The sequence below is a fragment of the Carassius carassius genome, chromosome 36 (assembly GCF_963082965.1).
Source record: "Carassius carassius chromosome 36, fCarCar2.1, whole genome shotgun sequence".
In the NCBI taxonomy this organism is placed as follows: domain Eukaryota; kingdom Metazoa; phylum Chordata; class Actinopteri; order Cypriniformes; family Cyprinidae; genus Carassius; species Carassius carassius.
Window position 1 is genome coordinate 8,247,856 of NC_081790.1, and position 13,398 is coordinate 8,261,253.

General features: G+C 36.9%; 1 protein-coding gene across 1 annotated transcript in view; it reads right to left on the reverse strand.

Annotated features, from left to right (window-relative positions):
- The window catches only part of cacna1bb (calcium channel, voltage-dependent, N type, alpha 1B subunit, b), a 137,908-nt gene that overhangs the window by 5,702 nt on the left and 118,808 nt on the right, over positions 1–13,398 (reverse strand). The window contains exons 34-47 of the mRNA XM_059526108.1: positions 12,163–12,279; positions 11,998–12,063; positions 10,460–10,551; positions 10,197–10,347; positions 9,584–9,711; positions 8,362–8,458; positions 6,037–6,142; positions 5,330–5,437; positions 4,974–5,083; positions 4,694–4,851; positions 4,480–4,609; positions 4,278–4,388; positions 2,833–2,871; positions 1,083–1,338 (exon numbers count right to left, since the gene is read on the reverse strand). Coding sequence (XP_059382091.1) covers positions 1,083–1,338; positions 2,833–2,871; positions 4,278–4,388; positions 4,480–4,609; positions 4,694–4,851; positions 4,974–5,083; positions 5,330–5,437; positions 6,037–6,142; positions 8,362–8,458; positions 9,584–9,711; positions 10,197–10,347; positions 10,460–10,551; positions 11,998–12,063; positions 12,163–12,279 — 1,669 coding nt within the window. The remainder of the gene's footprint in view (positions 1–1,082; positions 1,339–2,832; positions 2,872–4,277; positions 4,389–4,479; positions 4,610–4,693; positions 4,852–4,973; positions 5,084–5,329; positions 5,438–6,036; positions 6,143–8,361; positions 8,459–9,583; positions 9,712–10,196; positions 10,348–10,459; positions 10,552–11,997; positions 12,064–12,162; positions 12,280–13,398) is intronic.

Sequence of the window (13,398 nt, forward strand, 5' to 3'; positions counted from 1 at the left end):
AAATTAATAATATAATATAATATAATATAATATAATATAATATAATATAATATAATATAATATAATATAATATAATATAATATAATATAATATAATATAATATAAAACTGCATAGCAACGAGGCTTCTAGGTGATTTCATAAAATCTGTTGTATTATTTAATTTTATACAACAGTTCTTTCTGGTCCTTGAATCTGATTGGCTGAGAGGAGTGCAATATTCTAGTAATAACAGAACTCCAACCATTTCATCGTTTGTATCACTCCCCAAATCCACTACAATTAAAAAAATAACACTGATTTTCTGTCATGGAATGTAGTCTTAAGAGTTTACTTCGATGAGAATGAAGTTGTTTAGACTTCAAATATTTGGTTTTTAATCAAGATAATGTCTATTTGAAAAATTGCTTCAATGTTTTCTAAGATGAGAGCTCCAGGGTGCCGTTCAGAGCTCATGAACCCGCTGAGAGCAGCCTCACCTGGGTCAGTTCGCTGGCTCTGATGTCTCTTAAACACAAGATATAAGTCATTTTGGGTAAATCTATCAGGTATTCATCTATTATTTTTTTCCAAAACAAATAGCTTTGAGTGAGGGCCAAATATAATTTTTATAGTGAATATGTGAGATATATATATATATTATATATATGTATATAGTGAAGAATGAATGCTGTATTATATGCAGTATAATATTTTTTTACTGTATTTTAATACTCAACATTCCTTCGTTACTAGTTCTAAAGTGACATTTTCTTAAGATGCCCCCCACCCCTAATAACTATAGTTTTTATTGGAGAACATTCAGTTCTTTAAATTCCAAATCACTGCTTCTGTTAACAATATAGTAAATATACATTATAGTTACTGTTCTACTAATATTCTATAGGGGTCTTTTAAATATTGTTAAAAAAATGTAAGACAACTAAGACGAGAGAGATCCACTGTTCTAGGTGGTTTCTTACTAGCCCAAATCAAACAGGTCCACTCTATGGCATTTTTGTGCTCTGTAAATTTCCTTATTTTCTTTCACATGGATGTGCTGAAAGGCTTAAAAGAATGAATGAGAAAGGAAAATCGAGCCCACCTGCAGGGGGAGGCTGCTCCTCATTGATGGCTCGATCCAGTGATTTGTGCTTCTTGTCTCTGCGCCGCTGGCAGCGGTGATGATGATGGTGATGATGATGATGAGCTCTCTCCCTCTCTCTCTCCTGAGTGAGGGTCTGGCCCGGGGCCATTTTGGGCCTCTCCAGGTCATAATCGCTCAGATTGACCTCTCGCACCCCTCTCTGAGGATTCAATGAGGACGTAGACCGCCGCATGGGACTCACGTCTGCAATAGGCTGTGTGGTGGAAATAAAGCGAGTTAACGTGTGAAAGACGAAGAAAGGGGATTAAGGAGAGGACACATGTCTAGCACAGAACTAGAATGACAAGAGTCTCAGAGCACTAGACCTGTCACAACAGACACACAACACCAGCTGAGCATGAAAACACACTTCCACTAAAGAGCGACGTTCAGCCCGCTCCTGCGGACACACGCACACATCGGAGAACAGTGGAACACCGTCACGCTCGATGCAAACACTCTACTGTTTGAATGCTGTCATCGAATCGTCTCTTACACACGGACTAGACGGCTGGAATAGTTGCTGCATGAACTATCCACAGCCAAGCAGCGGTCACTGATCTATAAAGAGTCACTGGTGCTTTTCTTGCTTAACTGTTGCTGTTAATCTCTAGATACTATACAGCAGGTATACATGTGTATTTACAATATCAAAAAGATATTCATTAAATGTTAAATTGTCACTATAGTCCAGATTCTTTAGAGAGTCTGTGACCACTCCTTGGTGATGACTGGAATTTTTACCTTTGTAAGTCTTCTACAAAAACTCATTAGTGCCACTCAGTGGCAAAAGTGTTCAAAACCTCTAAGAAGCAGTGCGTCCCCTCTTCTCACAGTTTAAACAGCTTGAAAAGTTTATTTTTGAACTGCACAAAGTCCATACGAATCAATCCACTGAATATGGAATATGAGGTTTTCAGTGGTTGATTGTAAAATCATTAGACTTATTCCCTTCTTATTCCCCCCAATTGCAATTTCTTTTGAAAGAATGTAATACTTTTATTTAGCAAAGATGCATCAAATTGATCAAAAGTGAGTGTAAAAACATAATTTATTATTATAAAATAAATGTTCTTTTTAATTTTCCATTAATCAAAGATCCCTAAATATACACAGTTATTTTACATTGCAATAATATTTGATAATATTGCTGGTTTTACTGTATTTTTGATCAAATAAATGCAGCCTTTGTTAGTATAAGATACTTCTTCCAAAAACTTTTTTTTTTAATCTTTACACAAACATTAGTGTACATGATAATGATCATGTATATGGCTGAAAGATATGTGAAGAGAGGACTGCACTAATCAAAATGATACACAACCCACTAAATGAAACACACTCATACTTACAGTTAGCACCAAACGACATCCAAGATAAAATAAGCACCACATTTTAGTACTTGCTTTATGTATTCCTATAACTAAACTGTGGTTAATCTATTCCATTAGTAAAATAGTTACCCACAGTGATGACCTACTATACATGGCTTTTGTAGTGCATGTTAGTTTTGTGTTTACCTCACAAGGCTAATATGAATTGTGTTTATACAAGTTTATTGGTATCTTAAAAGAGTGTGAACTCTAAAACAGCAGGAATGGATAAAGCACACACAAGCCAACATAGAAATGGTGTGGCTGGCAAAGAGAGATAGAGGGACAAAAAGAGAGTAAGGGAGAGTGATTGCAGGTGGCACACTTGTACATACTGCTAGATACGTTCCGGTGGTGTGGCGTAAGTGGCTCCGCTGTTGTACGGGAAGAGGAAGAGGACACATAGGTGAGGAGAGCAGGGCACACAGCTGTGGCACTCATGGACACAGTAACAGAGTGAGACAGGAGGAGAGAGATCACAAAAGAGAGACAGAGTAACAAGTGATGTGTATGAAAATTCTGGATATCAAGGTCCAGTATGGTCAGAAAACGGGTGCCTAAACAAATTAGGGATGCTGGATTAGAGATTGTGTTGAAATAAAAGGTGGAGAAATGAGTTCAGTGAGTTTGATGTTATAAAGACTGTTGGAGAGAAAGAAGAGACAGACAAGACAGGACAAGACAAGACAAGACAGGAAGAGACTAAAGACAAGACATTATAACAAGGATGCTGGAGACTGTGTGGGTCTATTAGCGGTGTGGCAAAAATATAAAATCAAAACAAACCAAGTATGTACACAAATAAATTTACAGATAAAAAGCAACATCAAATAATTTCACAAGTTAACAAGGAAAAACTCAATATGAAACATACAAAAACAGAACTTCATCTGTGTTATTACTGATAAATACAACAATTAAATTTTGAAATGAAATTAAATGACTTATTTGAACTACTTAAGCTTAAATAAGAAAATAAATACAATTTAAATAAAAAAATCTGAAAAAATAAAGCATAAATATAGTATATACATATACACATTTTTAAATACTGCAAACTAATTAAAATGACAAGAACAATAAGGTGGAAAAATAACTTTTACTAAAATCGAAAATTAAAAAAACTGAAAACAAATGAAAGTTTATTCAAAATATTAATTAATACTATAATACTACATAAAAATACTAAAAGAACACTGAAATTCAATTTTGCGTATATCTAAATTGTAAAAAAGCTATTTAAAGATGTGAAAGTTGATGAGTGAAAGTTGTTTCTGCACCAATTTTGTCAGTGCAATTTAAAATAAATGAAAGAATTTAATTACAACAAAGATATATATAGTTCTGCATACTGTATGTTAACTTTGCATAGTCCCTCTTCTCACTCACTCACTCACTCACTCACTTACACACACACACACACACACACACACACACACACACACACTCAACTGAACTGAAGAGAATAAATGTGTCTCTCAGTGGAGATTGGAGTATACAGTAAATAACCTCATCTGACTTCCTCCAATTCATTTGCTTGAATTCCTCACCTCTTCTCTGCATTCATTAATACACCCTCCCTATTGCCTCCACTCATCTCTTCTCTCATACAGTTACCCATTCACTACTCTTCCCTCTATCTGCGCACAGACGTCCTCCAGCTGCCTCTTTCTTTGCAGGAATTAATTTAGTCAGAATAAGAAACAAAGGCTGGACAGCAGTTATTTTCAAATCCCACCAGAATGAACTCATATGGCCATGATGGATAGGAGATGTTTACCTGAAAGCCAGCGTTGAGTCTGGGCATGGAGGCAGCTCTCCCGTGACCCTCCAGCACAGGATACCCGCCCACATCAGAGTCATTCTCCATGTCAGTCATCTCAACAAATTCCTGCAACACACACAGAGCCAGACAAAACAAACACTGTTTAACTGACCTGTAAATGTCTGACACACGTAACTTAAACAGGACTTCAAATCACCTGAGATCTGTATGTGTTTGGCACATCTTCCGACTGGCCCCGTTGGAGAGGCCTTCTGTTTGCTTCCTGTGTGACTTCCTGAGGTATGTCTCCAGATGGAGATTTTTTCATGGCACTGCTCTGGCTTTGTCTGTGACATGCATACAGTAAAATAAAAATAAAAAATGTAATGTAAAGTGTAGTACTATAAAGATCAGAATGGTAGAACACTCACACTGCATCCCCATTAGTCAGGTTAAAGGATGTGGGCGGGGCATCTGGCTGTGGTGTGGTATCTGATTGAGAAGAGGGTGGGGCTTTCAGCACTAGTGGCTCCTGATCGTGCAAATGTGTGAGAGGAAGCATTGGTCTGAAGAGAACTCCAACTTTACTCTAAGGGACAAAATACAACACTTTCAGAAGGACTACATTATAAATTAATAACTTATATTATTTAATCTATATCTTATAATTAGAATTCTACAGATAAATGTAGTTATTTGTAGTCCCTCTACCTGTGTGCCGGGTGCAGCCTGCTGCTGTTGGAGTCTTTTGGCTCGGTTCTGCTTATAGTAGTCGAAAATCATGAGAGCAGCATAGACCTTCCCAACAGTCAATTCATTATCTAAGAGAGAGTGAAATGCACATGAAATATAAAATGGACAGAAGTGCAGGGAGAAAACCGATGTCCACTAGGTGGCACCGAAAGCTCAGAAGTCACAAGCAAAACCAGGGCGAAAAATGTCATCAATCCTGTTAATGAAAACTCAAACTCCAATGAGCATTTAATTAAGATTTAATATTCATTTGAATTGCTTTCTAAACCAAAATCAACATTACTTTAGCAAGAGTTTCTAAATGCAGGGCTTACGTTTATGAGGTGTCACCAGCAGGTCCACTGTTTTTGAAGACAAGTTAGTCCAAATTTTATTTATCTCCTTCCTTAATTCAGCATCACAAAGCCTCTGAGCCAGAACTCCTACAAAAAATACACAATGTTAACAGTATCAATCACACTTAATTTTAAGATTCAATTCTAGCTATTAACAAACCATCAACTTTCGCCTTGAAAAACTTTTGCCTTGAAAAAGTTTCTAAGGTAGTTGTCAAGTTTAGGTATTGGGTAGAATTAGGAATGTAGAATATGATTATGCATAATTTGTGATTTATAAGTACTAATAAACAGGCAATATGTCATTAATAGGCATGCTAATAAGCAACTAGTTAATAGTTAGAACTGATTCCTATACTAAAGCATTACCACAGTATCTAACAGTCTTTCATAATTCTTATCCTTAATATCCCCACATGATAATTTTTTTTTTTCAAGATGGATGTTGTCTTATTCTTTAATCATATTTTGCACCAAGTAAAAGGTAAAATAAAAGTCAAAGTCAGCAGGGAAAGCATCATTCAATTAACTTGTAACACTTTTAAAGATGGTGGAGTGTTAAATTAAATGAGGCTGATGGAACAGAGCAGTGACTGGTGAAAATCGCTGCTGGAGCAGATGGACAGTTCAAGGAGCTTTTGACAAATGCCAGTGACTAGTCCTGAGGGCTCCAAGCAGACACTCACCTGATGCCAGTTTAATCTCCAGGGCGGTCCGGATTAGTGCCATTAAAGTGGAGGTAAAGTGAACCGTACTATCTTCAGCTATGGGCATGTTCATCCTCACCAACCGCTGTGGAGTCACGGACACAGATAGTTTGTGATTAATATCACACGACTGCAGGATACGGAAATGATCATAACAAACGACAGGAGAAAGTTGCATGCTGAGGGAGAGTAGCGACTTGGTCTATGTAATTTCCCTTTCATCAATAGTCATTTCCCGAACTCTCATCTCAGCACACAAATTGTCTCTTCAGGACATCTAAATGAGAGGATGAAGAGAGAGTGTTTATATTTCATGCAGAGGATAAGTGATGTTGGAAATGGAAGATGTTTTTCCACATTTCTCCAGTTAGCAGACAGTAAAGCTGTTTTTTTCACACTGAGAACAGTGTGAGCTTTAGCCATTATTGGAGGTTCACAGGTTTCTCAGTAAATGCAATTACATAAACAATCTAACAATGATTATGCTTAATAACCTGACAATGTATAAGATCATATTAACACTTTGAGCTTTTTGTGTGTCTTTTAGCAGGTTTAAGCAAAAACTGCTGAGACTTCAATTGGGAGTAAAATACAGACTTTGAAAAATCTAATTCATAATATTCTTTATCCTTTGTTTTGAGGTCTCAGTAATAAATATTTGACAGTTTGCATGGGGGCAGCTATGACTACTGTCCACATAGAGAATGCAAATGCACTAGTTCATGTGCACTGAACTGTAAGGTGTTGATGGGCAGGTTTTTTTTTTACAAAGTCAGCGATGACCTTCAGAAAGGATGATGACCAAAGAGCGACAAAAGATAACATGCTGACCAACCAAAACCAATAGCCACAAATGCACCAACCACAAAAAGCCAGAGTAGAGGCTTCACACATTAACACTAACATTAACATTAAGAATTAATTATAGTGTTTAAAAGAAAAAACAGATGCAAAATAAACAGAGAATGGATCTGTTTCTGTGATGTAGCATGAAGTAGTGTAACATCATGCACAGGGACAATGCTCTGCCTTCATCAAAGTACGAAGGCCAGCATAGACATCTTTCCACAACAACTACCAATGAAAAGGGGAAAGGACGCTCCACTGAGCACACATCTACAGCAAGCTTTCTTTCTTTCCTCCCTGTTGATTCAGTGCTCTGAACTCAGGGGAAGTGGGGGCTTGTTCTATTTAGAGCTTGCAGGAGAACGTTGCATCCTCAAGCCTTCACGCACGCAGACTGTGTGGCCTCAGAGAGTGGCTCGGCAGACAGACACGAACGCGCATCTCTTGAACGTTACCCATTCAGACAGCTGGAACAGGGTGTGTAAACTTATTGACTCGGAGGCAGCTCTGAAAGTGGCAGAACGGCCTATGACCAAAACAGGCAGCCCTGTACCATCTACGCTTGAGATTCAGTTTTTAATATATTTAGATTTTTCACTTCCTTAGTTTCTTTTATACAGTAAAAGACAAAGACTGCAACAATTTTAGTACTGCTGCAGATGAAATTGAGTGCTGACTGTGTAGCCTATTTATTCGGCTGTGTACCTTTGTTCTGTTTTGAAATCTACTGAGCTGCCTATGTAGACAGAATTCTCAGGGCGGTCTCAAGACAAAAAGTTTTCTATCAACACTAGTGAAAAATAAATAATCTAAAATGTATTTGAAATAAATGTCTTTCATGCTAAGCATACAACAATCACATGTATATATTTATGTGCTCAATAAAAATACCTTGCAATTGTACTTTTAGCAAACTAAACTGGTATACTTAAAGTCTGCTAAGTTGGTACAACTAATTTTTTGTGCTTATTGCACTTTAATTGTGTGGAAGTCCAACTAAAGATATACTGACGTATATATCTGATTGTGCAAAAGTGGAACTATTGCAAGTATACTTCAGGTACACTTCAATTATCTTGCATTTAAAGACCAGCTTTATTCAAAGATTATATAATCTGCATCAATAGTGACATTAAACACATTTTAGTCTTAATATTAAGAAATGTGCATTGTGCACAAGTAGTACTCCAAATAAAGTTTAGCCATAACTTTTAGTAAATATGCTAATAGATTTGAACTATATATATTAGTGTGAAATAAATGTATTTTTATAGTAGGGAACTCTATAGTTTTTATTATCATCCATCAGTGAGATCAAAAGGCACAAACAAAAAAAAAAGAGCACAATACAAAGCCACACACAAAAACACTTATACAATTAGAGCACTGACTGACAGCCACATCAGCCAATGAGAGGACAGAGGAGGAGCTAAGGTAAAGCCAGGGGGTGGGATCTACCTTATAGGCGATTCTTGGAGGACATTTCTTTCCCAAACCTAGTGGAGGGGACATGTGGCGAAGCATCTCGTACATATTGAGGTAGGATATGCGTCCACTTCACAGGGATGAGTTCAAAGGTCACACAGACAACAAAAAGGAGAAGGAAGGAGTAGTGGGAAACATGAAGAAAATGTGACGTGAATGAAAAAAGGGAAAAAAAGGAAGAAAACAAAAAAACATTGTTATCAAGGATTCTGAAGCAAGGTCAAGGGTATCCGATACCATCCAGTCTCAGAAGGACGGATGGATCACGCCTGCTTTTAAAGCTACATGCTACCAGTGGATCCAGGGATGAAGAACATGGCATGACGGGATTGGGCTGCAGTCTGGAGCTTCTGTCCTTGCATGCTAGGACGCACCACGGCTAACCAATCAGATACTCAGGAACAAAGCTAACATTTGGTCTAATTTTAAGCAGAGCAAATAAAAGCTGCTCTAGTGCATCAATATTTATGATAAGTGAACATATGGGATTAGTTTGGGATGAGGGATTCAGCATTTGGCTTTGTTTCCTGGTTACCATGGTTACCCATATTAAAATTAGTAAGGAAAGAGGGGGAGTATAATCCAATCAGACATTAGCACTTTCAGGCATTTTATGGGCATTTACTTTTCACAGCACCGCCCCCTAAAGGGAAGGTGTGTTTTCAAACCTTGTATGCCACCCTATTAGGGCACTTCTTTCCTAAGCCAAGAGGGGGCGAGATTACACGCAACAAATTGTACATATCCATATAGTGTATCCTTCCGCTGCAAAAAATAAGATATGGGTTAAAAAAGACACAGAGTTTAATACATTTTTCCACATTCCGTCAATATCTAAAGACGTCATGCTTATTGAGATAGCTACTCTCAGCTGTGCGTTTTCAAGTTAAAAATGGATTACACTGACAGAGAGGATAGGCTTCAAATCCGTTCTGCTCAAGATAGACTAAAAGTGGATGGCATGCAGAGGATAAGATTTGCATTCCTCAGCATAGACAAAGCTTGAGGATTTGATGTTAACCATGGTCACAGAATAAGATGGGATTCTTGTGACTTAAGGCTCTGAGTAAATCAGACACAGTGCCAGTGGCGTACCCTCTTAAGCTGGCGTCTTTCAACCACTTAGTCTCGAGCTGTCAATTTTTTTTCAAAGTGGCACTAACTGACAGCGACACCGTGGAGGAGTTATACGCACCAGGCGGCAGGGTCGTACTCAGCCCAAACACGGATGAACTCGTCGAGGTGATGAGGCCCAAGAATAGAAGCGTCACGTGTCAGGTACTCAAAGTTATCCATGATGACAGCGACGAACAGATTCAGCATCTGATGGTTGTAGGATAGAGAAAGAATTATGTAAAACAGGAGAAGAAATCTCAATTAAATGAAAAAATAAAATCTGTATAATAACAGATTGCTTTTATTTTTATTTTTGCAAGTGGTGTCTTATTGGCTAGGAAGTTTATTATAGTTACTTATAGGAAGTTTGCACTCATGAAAGTTGCTAGACTGTGCAATTTAATGTTTTGTGCTTCATTCATGCATATACATTAGGGGTCAACACTTTGGTTAAGTTTTAATTTATTTATTTAAAAAATTTTTTTTAAAAGAAAGCACTTATGCTCACCAAGGCTGCATTTATTTGATCAAAAATACAGCAAAACAATTACATGAAATATTATTACAAATTATAAAGCTGTTTTCTATTTAATCCATTTAAAAAAAGTAATTTATTCCCTGTGATGGCACTGCTGAATTTTTAGCAGTCATTCAGAAGTCTTTTTTGAATTTGTGTGATTTGTTCCACTAACCAGGAAGGAACAAAGGAAAATGAAAGAAACAAAGTAGAAGTAAGCGAAGTCACTGCCACACTCTTTTCCAGAATATCCAGAGTCACGGTCACATGGCCTTTCACTCAGACAAGACAGCATAATTTCATGCCAACCCTCCCCTGTTGCACTCCTGAAACATATAAATAGAAAGAGTCAGAAACTTTAGATTCACTTGCACTAATTTGTAACAGTTGTGAGAGCTCATATTTTAAGACGACTGAACAGATCAAACATGACTTTACCTGAACAACAACATGAGGGCCTGAAAAAAGGTTTGGAAGTTATTATGGATGTTGATAGCTGACTCCTCGGACAACATGATGTTGCCAAACACCTGACCATGGAGAGACAAGCACATCAGCATTCTAATTTTGCATACATTACAAAAAATGCAAGTATTTTTGGTGAAGATGGGCTGAGAATTACATAGTGCAGTGTGTGCATTTTCCTATTGAGGCTGCATGAGAATACCTGCAGGGACTGTGTCAATAATACAGACTGCCTGGAGGGTATGTGACAGTAAGCATCTGCAGTATTAACAAGGCCACATACACATTTTCCATAAAGTGTGACTTGCTTATGATTTTTTTAGTTTTATGTCAGACAGCAGACATGCACACAAACACACCGACTCACTCAAATCTACAGAGCTGCAATGCACTGACAGGCAGTAAAACAAATCACAATAATCTGTCAGCCACATACATTACAAAAGCACATCCATGGATGAACACAGTCTTTTTAAGTAGCATCCATATAGTAATACAAATAATAAATTTATACACTTTTCTGCCACAAATGATGCATATTAAACCCAGTGCTGAGAGTGCACTTTTTTTATTCCGGAAATAACTGACTTGTCTGTCAGTTTGTAAAAAGTTATGTCCAATTATCTTGTCATAACCATCTAAAGGCAGTAGACTTTGTAACTTTTGCATAATATATGCAAGGAATACCAGAGAGGGAGCATTTACACCCAAAATAATCTTAAATAAATACATGATTGATTGATTGATTGATTGATTGATTGATTGAATGGATGGTCTTATCCATTTACACCCAAAGGAGCATTTACACCCAAAATAATCTTAAATAAATACATGATTGATTGATTGATTGATTGATTGATTGAATGAATGGATGGTCTTATTGACCCCAAACTTTTAAAACAGCATATCACATAATATAAATAAAGCTTAACTTGATTCATGGCTCTAATATGCTTACAGTTCAAATCATACTAAAAAAGTACTAGAAAGATTGCAAAAACTGTTTCAAAAGCATGTTTTATGCTGAATGATGAAGCAAACATTGAGTTGGCAGTAAGAGTTCCAAGCAAACAGTTTATTACATGGCTTACTGATGATGTTGCTTCACCAGTCTTACAGGATACAATTAGCATTGATTTACAATGCAGTCCTAATCTACTAGATGGCAGACGCCATCATTTCCAACACAATCTAGGAGATTGCCTGCGCGTCCTTAAACGTCCAATCAAACTTATAAATGAGATCCAACCGAAAGACTGGAACAATGGCTCCTTTTTCATAAAGCCTATAAAGCTTTCCAATGAAAAACACCATCTGCCCATGCAAAACAGCCTGTGCTTTTTACAGATGACTGTGGTCATTCAATAAGCCCAAGATCAATAATCTATCACGTTAAAGCTGTAAACGTTAAGGGAGATGATTGTAGCATCTGTGGTGATGAGATCTCAGATGGAAAGGTTGCATGAAGGGTAACATTTATGAGAGTTTTTTAAAGCTTGCTGGAATCTCACCTGCATCCCAATGATGGCGTATATGAAGAAGAGCATTGCAATGAGGAGACACACATACGGCAGGGCCTGAGGACAAAATACAGTTATTTTACAGACAAACAATTGTCTTGAATTGTTGAGAATGTTGTCTAAGCTGTCCAAGTAAGTCAAAGTTCAATTTCTGACCTTAAAGGACTGAACAAAGGTCCAGAGCAGGATGCGAATGGTGTAGCCCTGTCGTAGTAGTTTAATGAGACGGGCGGCCCGGAAGAGTCTCAGGAAACTCAGATTAATCCTCTTATCCTGGATACAAAGAGAAGCAAAAATAGAGATCAGAGACGGATCGCTGGAACTGTATTTAAACCCGAGACAAGGAGAGATCCTCAAGCCATCAAGGCCTCTGTTGGATTTTTTAAGTTTATTGATAAGGTATTAAAACTAGTTAGTAACATGCAGGACAATGTTGTTCATAGTCATGTAATGATGCATGAATATTCTTGCATGAACATGCTTTTAAATAGAATTAAACAAATCTGTTAGGGATGGGCAGTATGACCACAGTAAGATATTATATCACCGCAGGGTTATCATTGGTAACGAAAAAATAATAATAATAAATTGAAATAAAACAAATATTAACATTAACATATTAAAAAACCTAGGGCCAGGTTTACTAATAACTTGCACCAGCGCAAACCATCTTTTGGCGTTAAAACAGTACTGTCAGGATTTACTAAAAACGTGCAGTGAAAAAATAGTGATGAAAAGGCGTGGACAGTTATTTTTGCACCTGAACTTATTAAATATTAATTTGTAGGAGTTTCCCTTTCCAGACGCAAAATTTATGGGAGGAGAGTATTAAAATGAATCCTGCACTGCGATTTACTAACGTTTGCACTCATCAAATTACTGGTATTTGTGCCATTATTTAACACCCCAAAAAAGCATGCCTTAAACTATTTTGCACCTGTGTCATAAGTATATGACCTGCACCTGATGAGCATCGGTTTTACATATTTGTGACTACGCTAATTTGCACTTCACTTGGTATTTTGTGTTAGTCTATATGAAATGAGATGTTGAGTGTGTTCTTTCATTTGCGTGTTGTCAGCAAATCATCCACAGAAATTTCCATGCCCATCGGTGCGGTTTTGAAATTGCCCTGTTTAGTAAATCTGGTCCCTATTTTTTATTTACTTACCAAAGCAAAATTTTCATTCAAGCTGAAGAACTAAAATAACTTAAAAAAGGCTAAATAAAATAAAACTATATAGACATCATTAATAAAACACAAAATTACTAAAACTTGAATGAACTAAAATTAAAATAGAAAATAAAAAATAGTTTAAAATATTAACATACAAACATTAACAACATGTAATAGTTGATCAACGATTAAATATTGTAATTCTAAAATTGTTC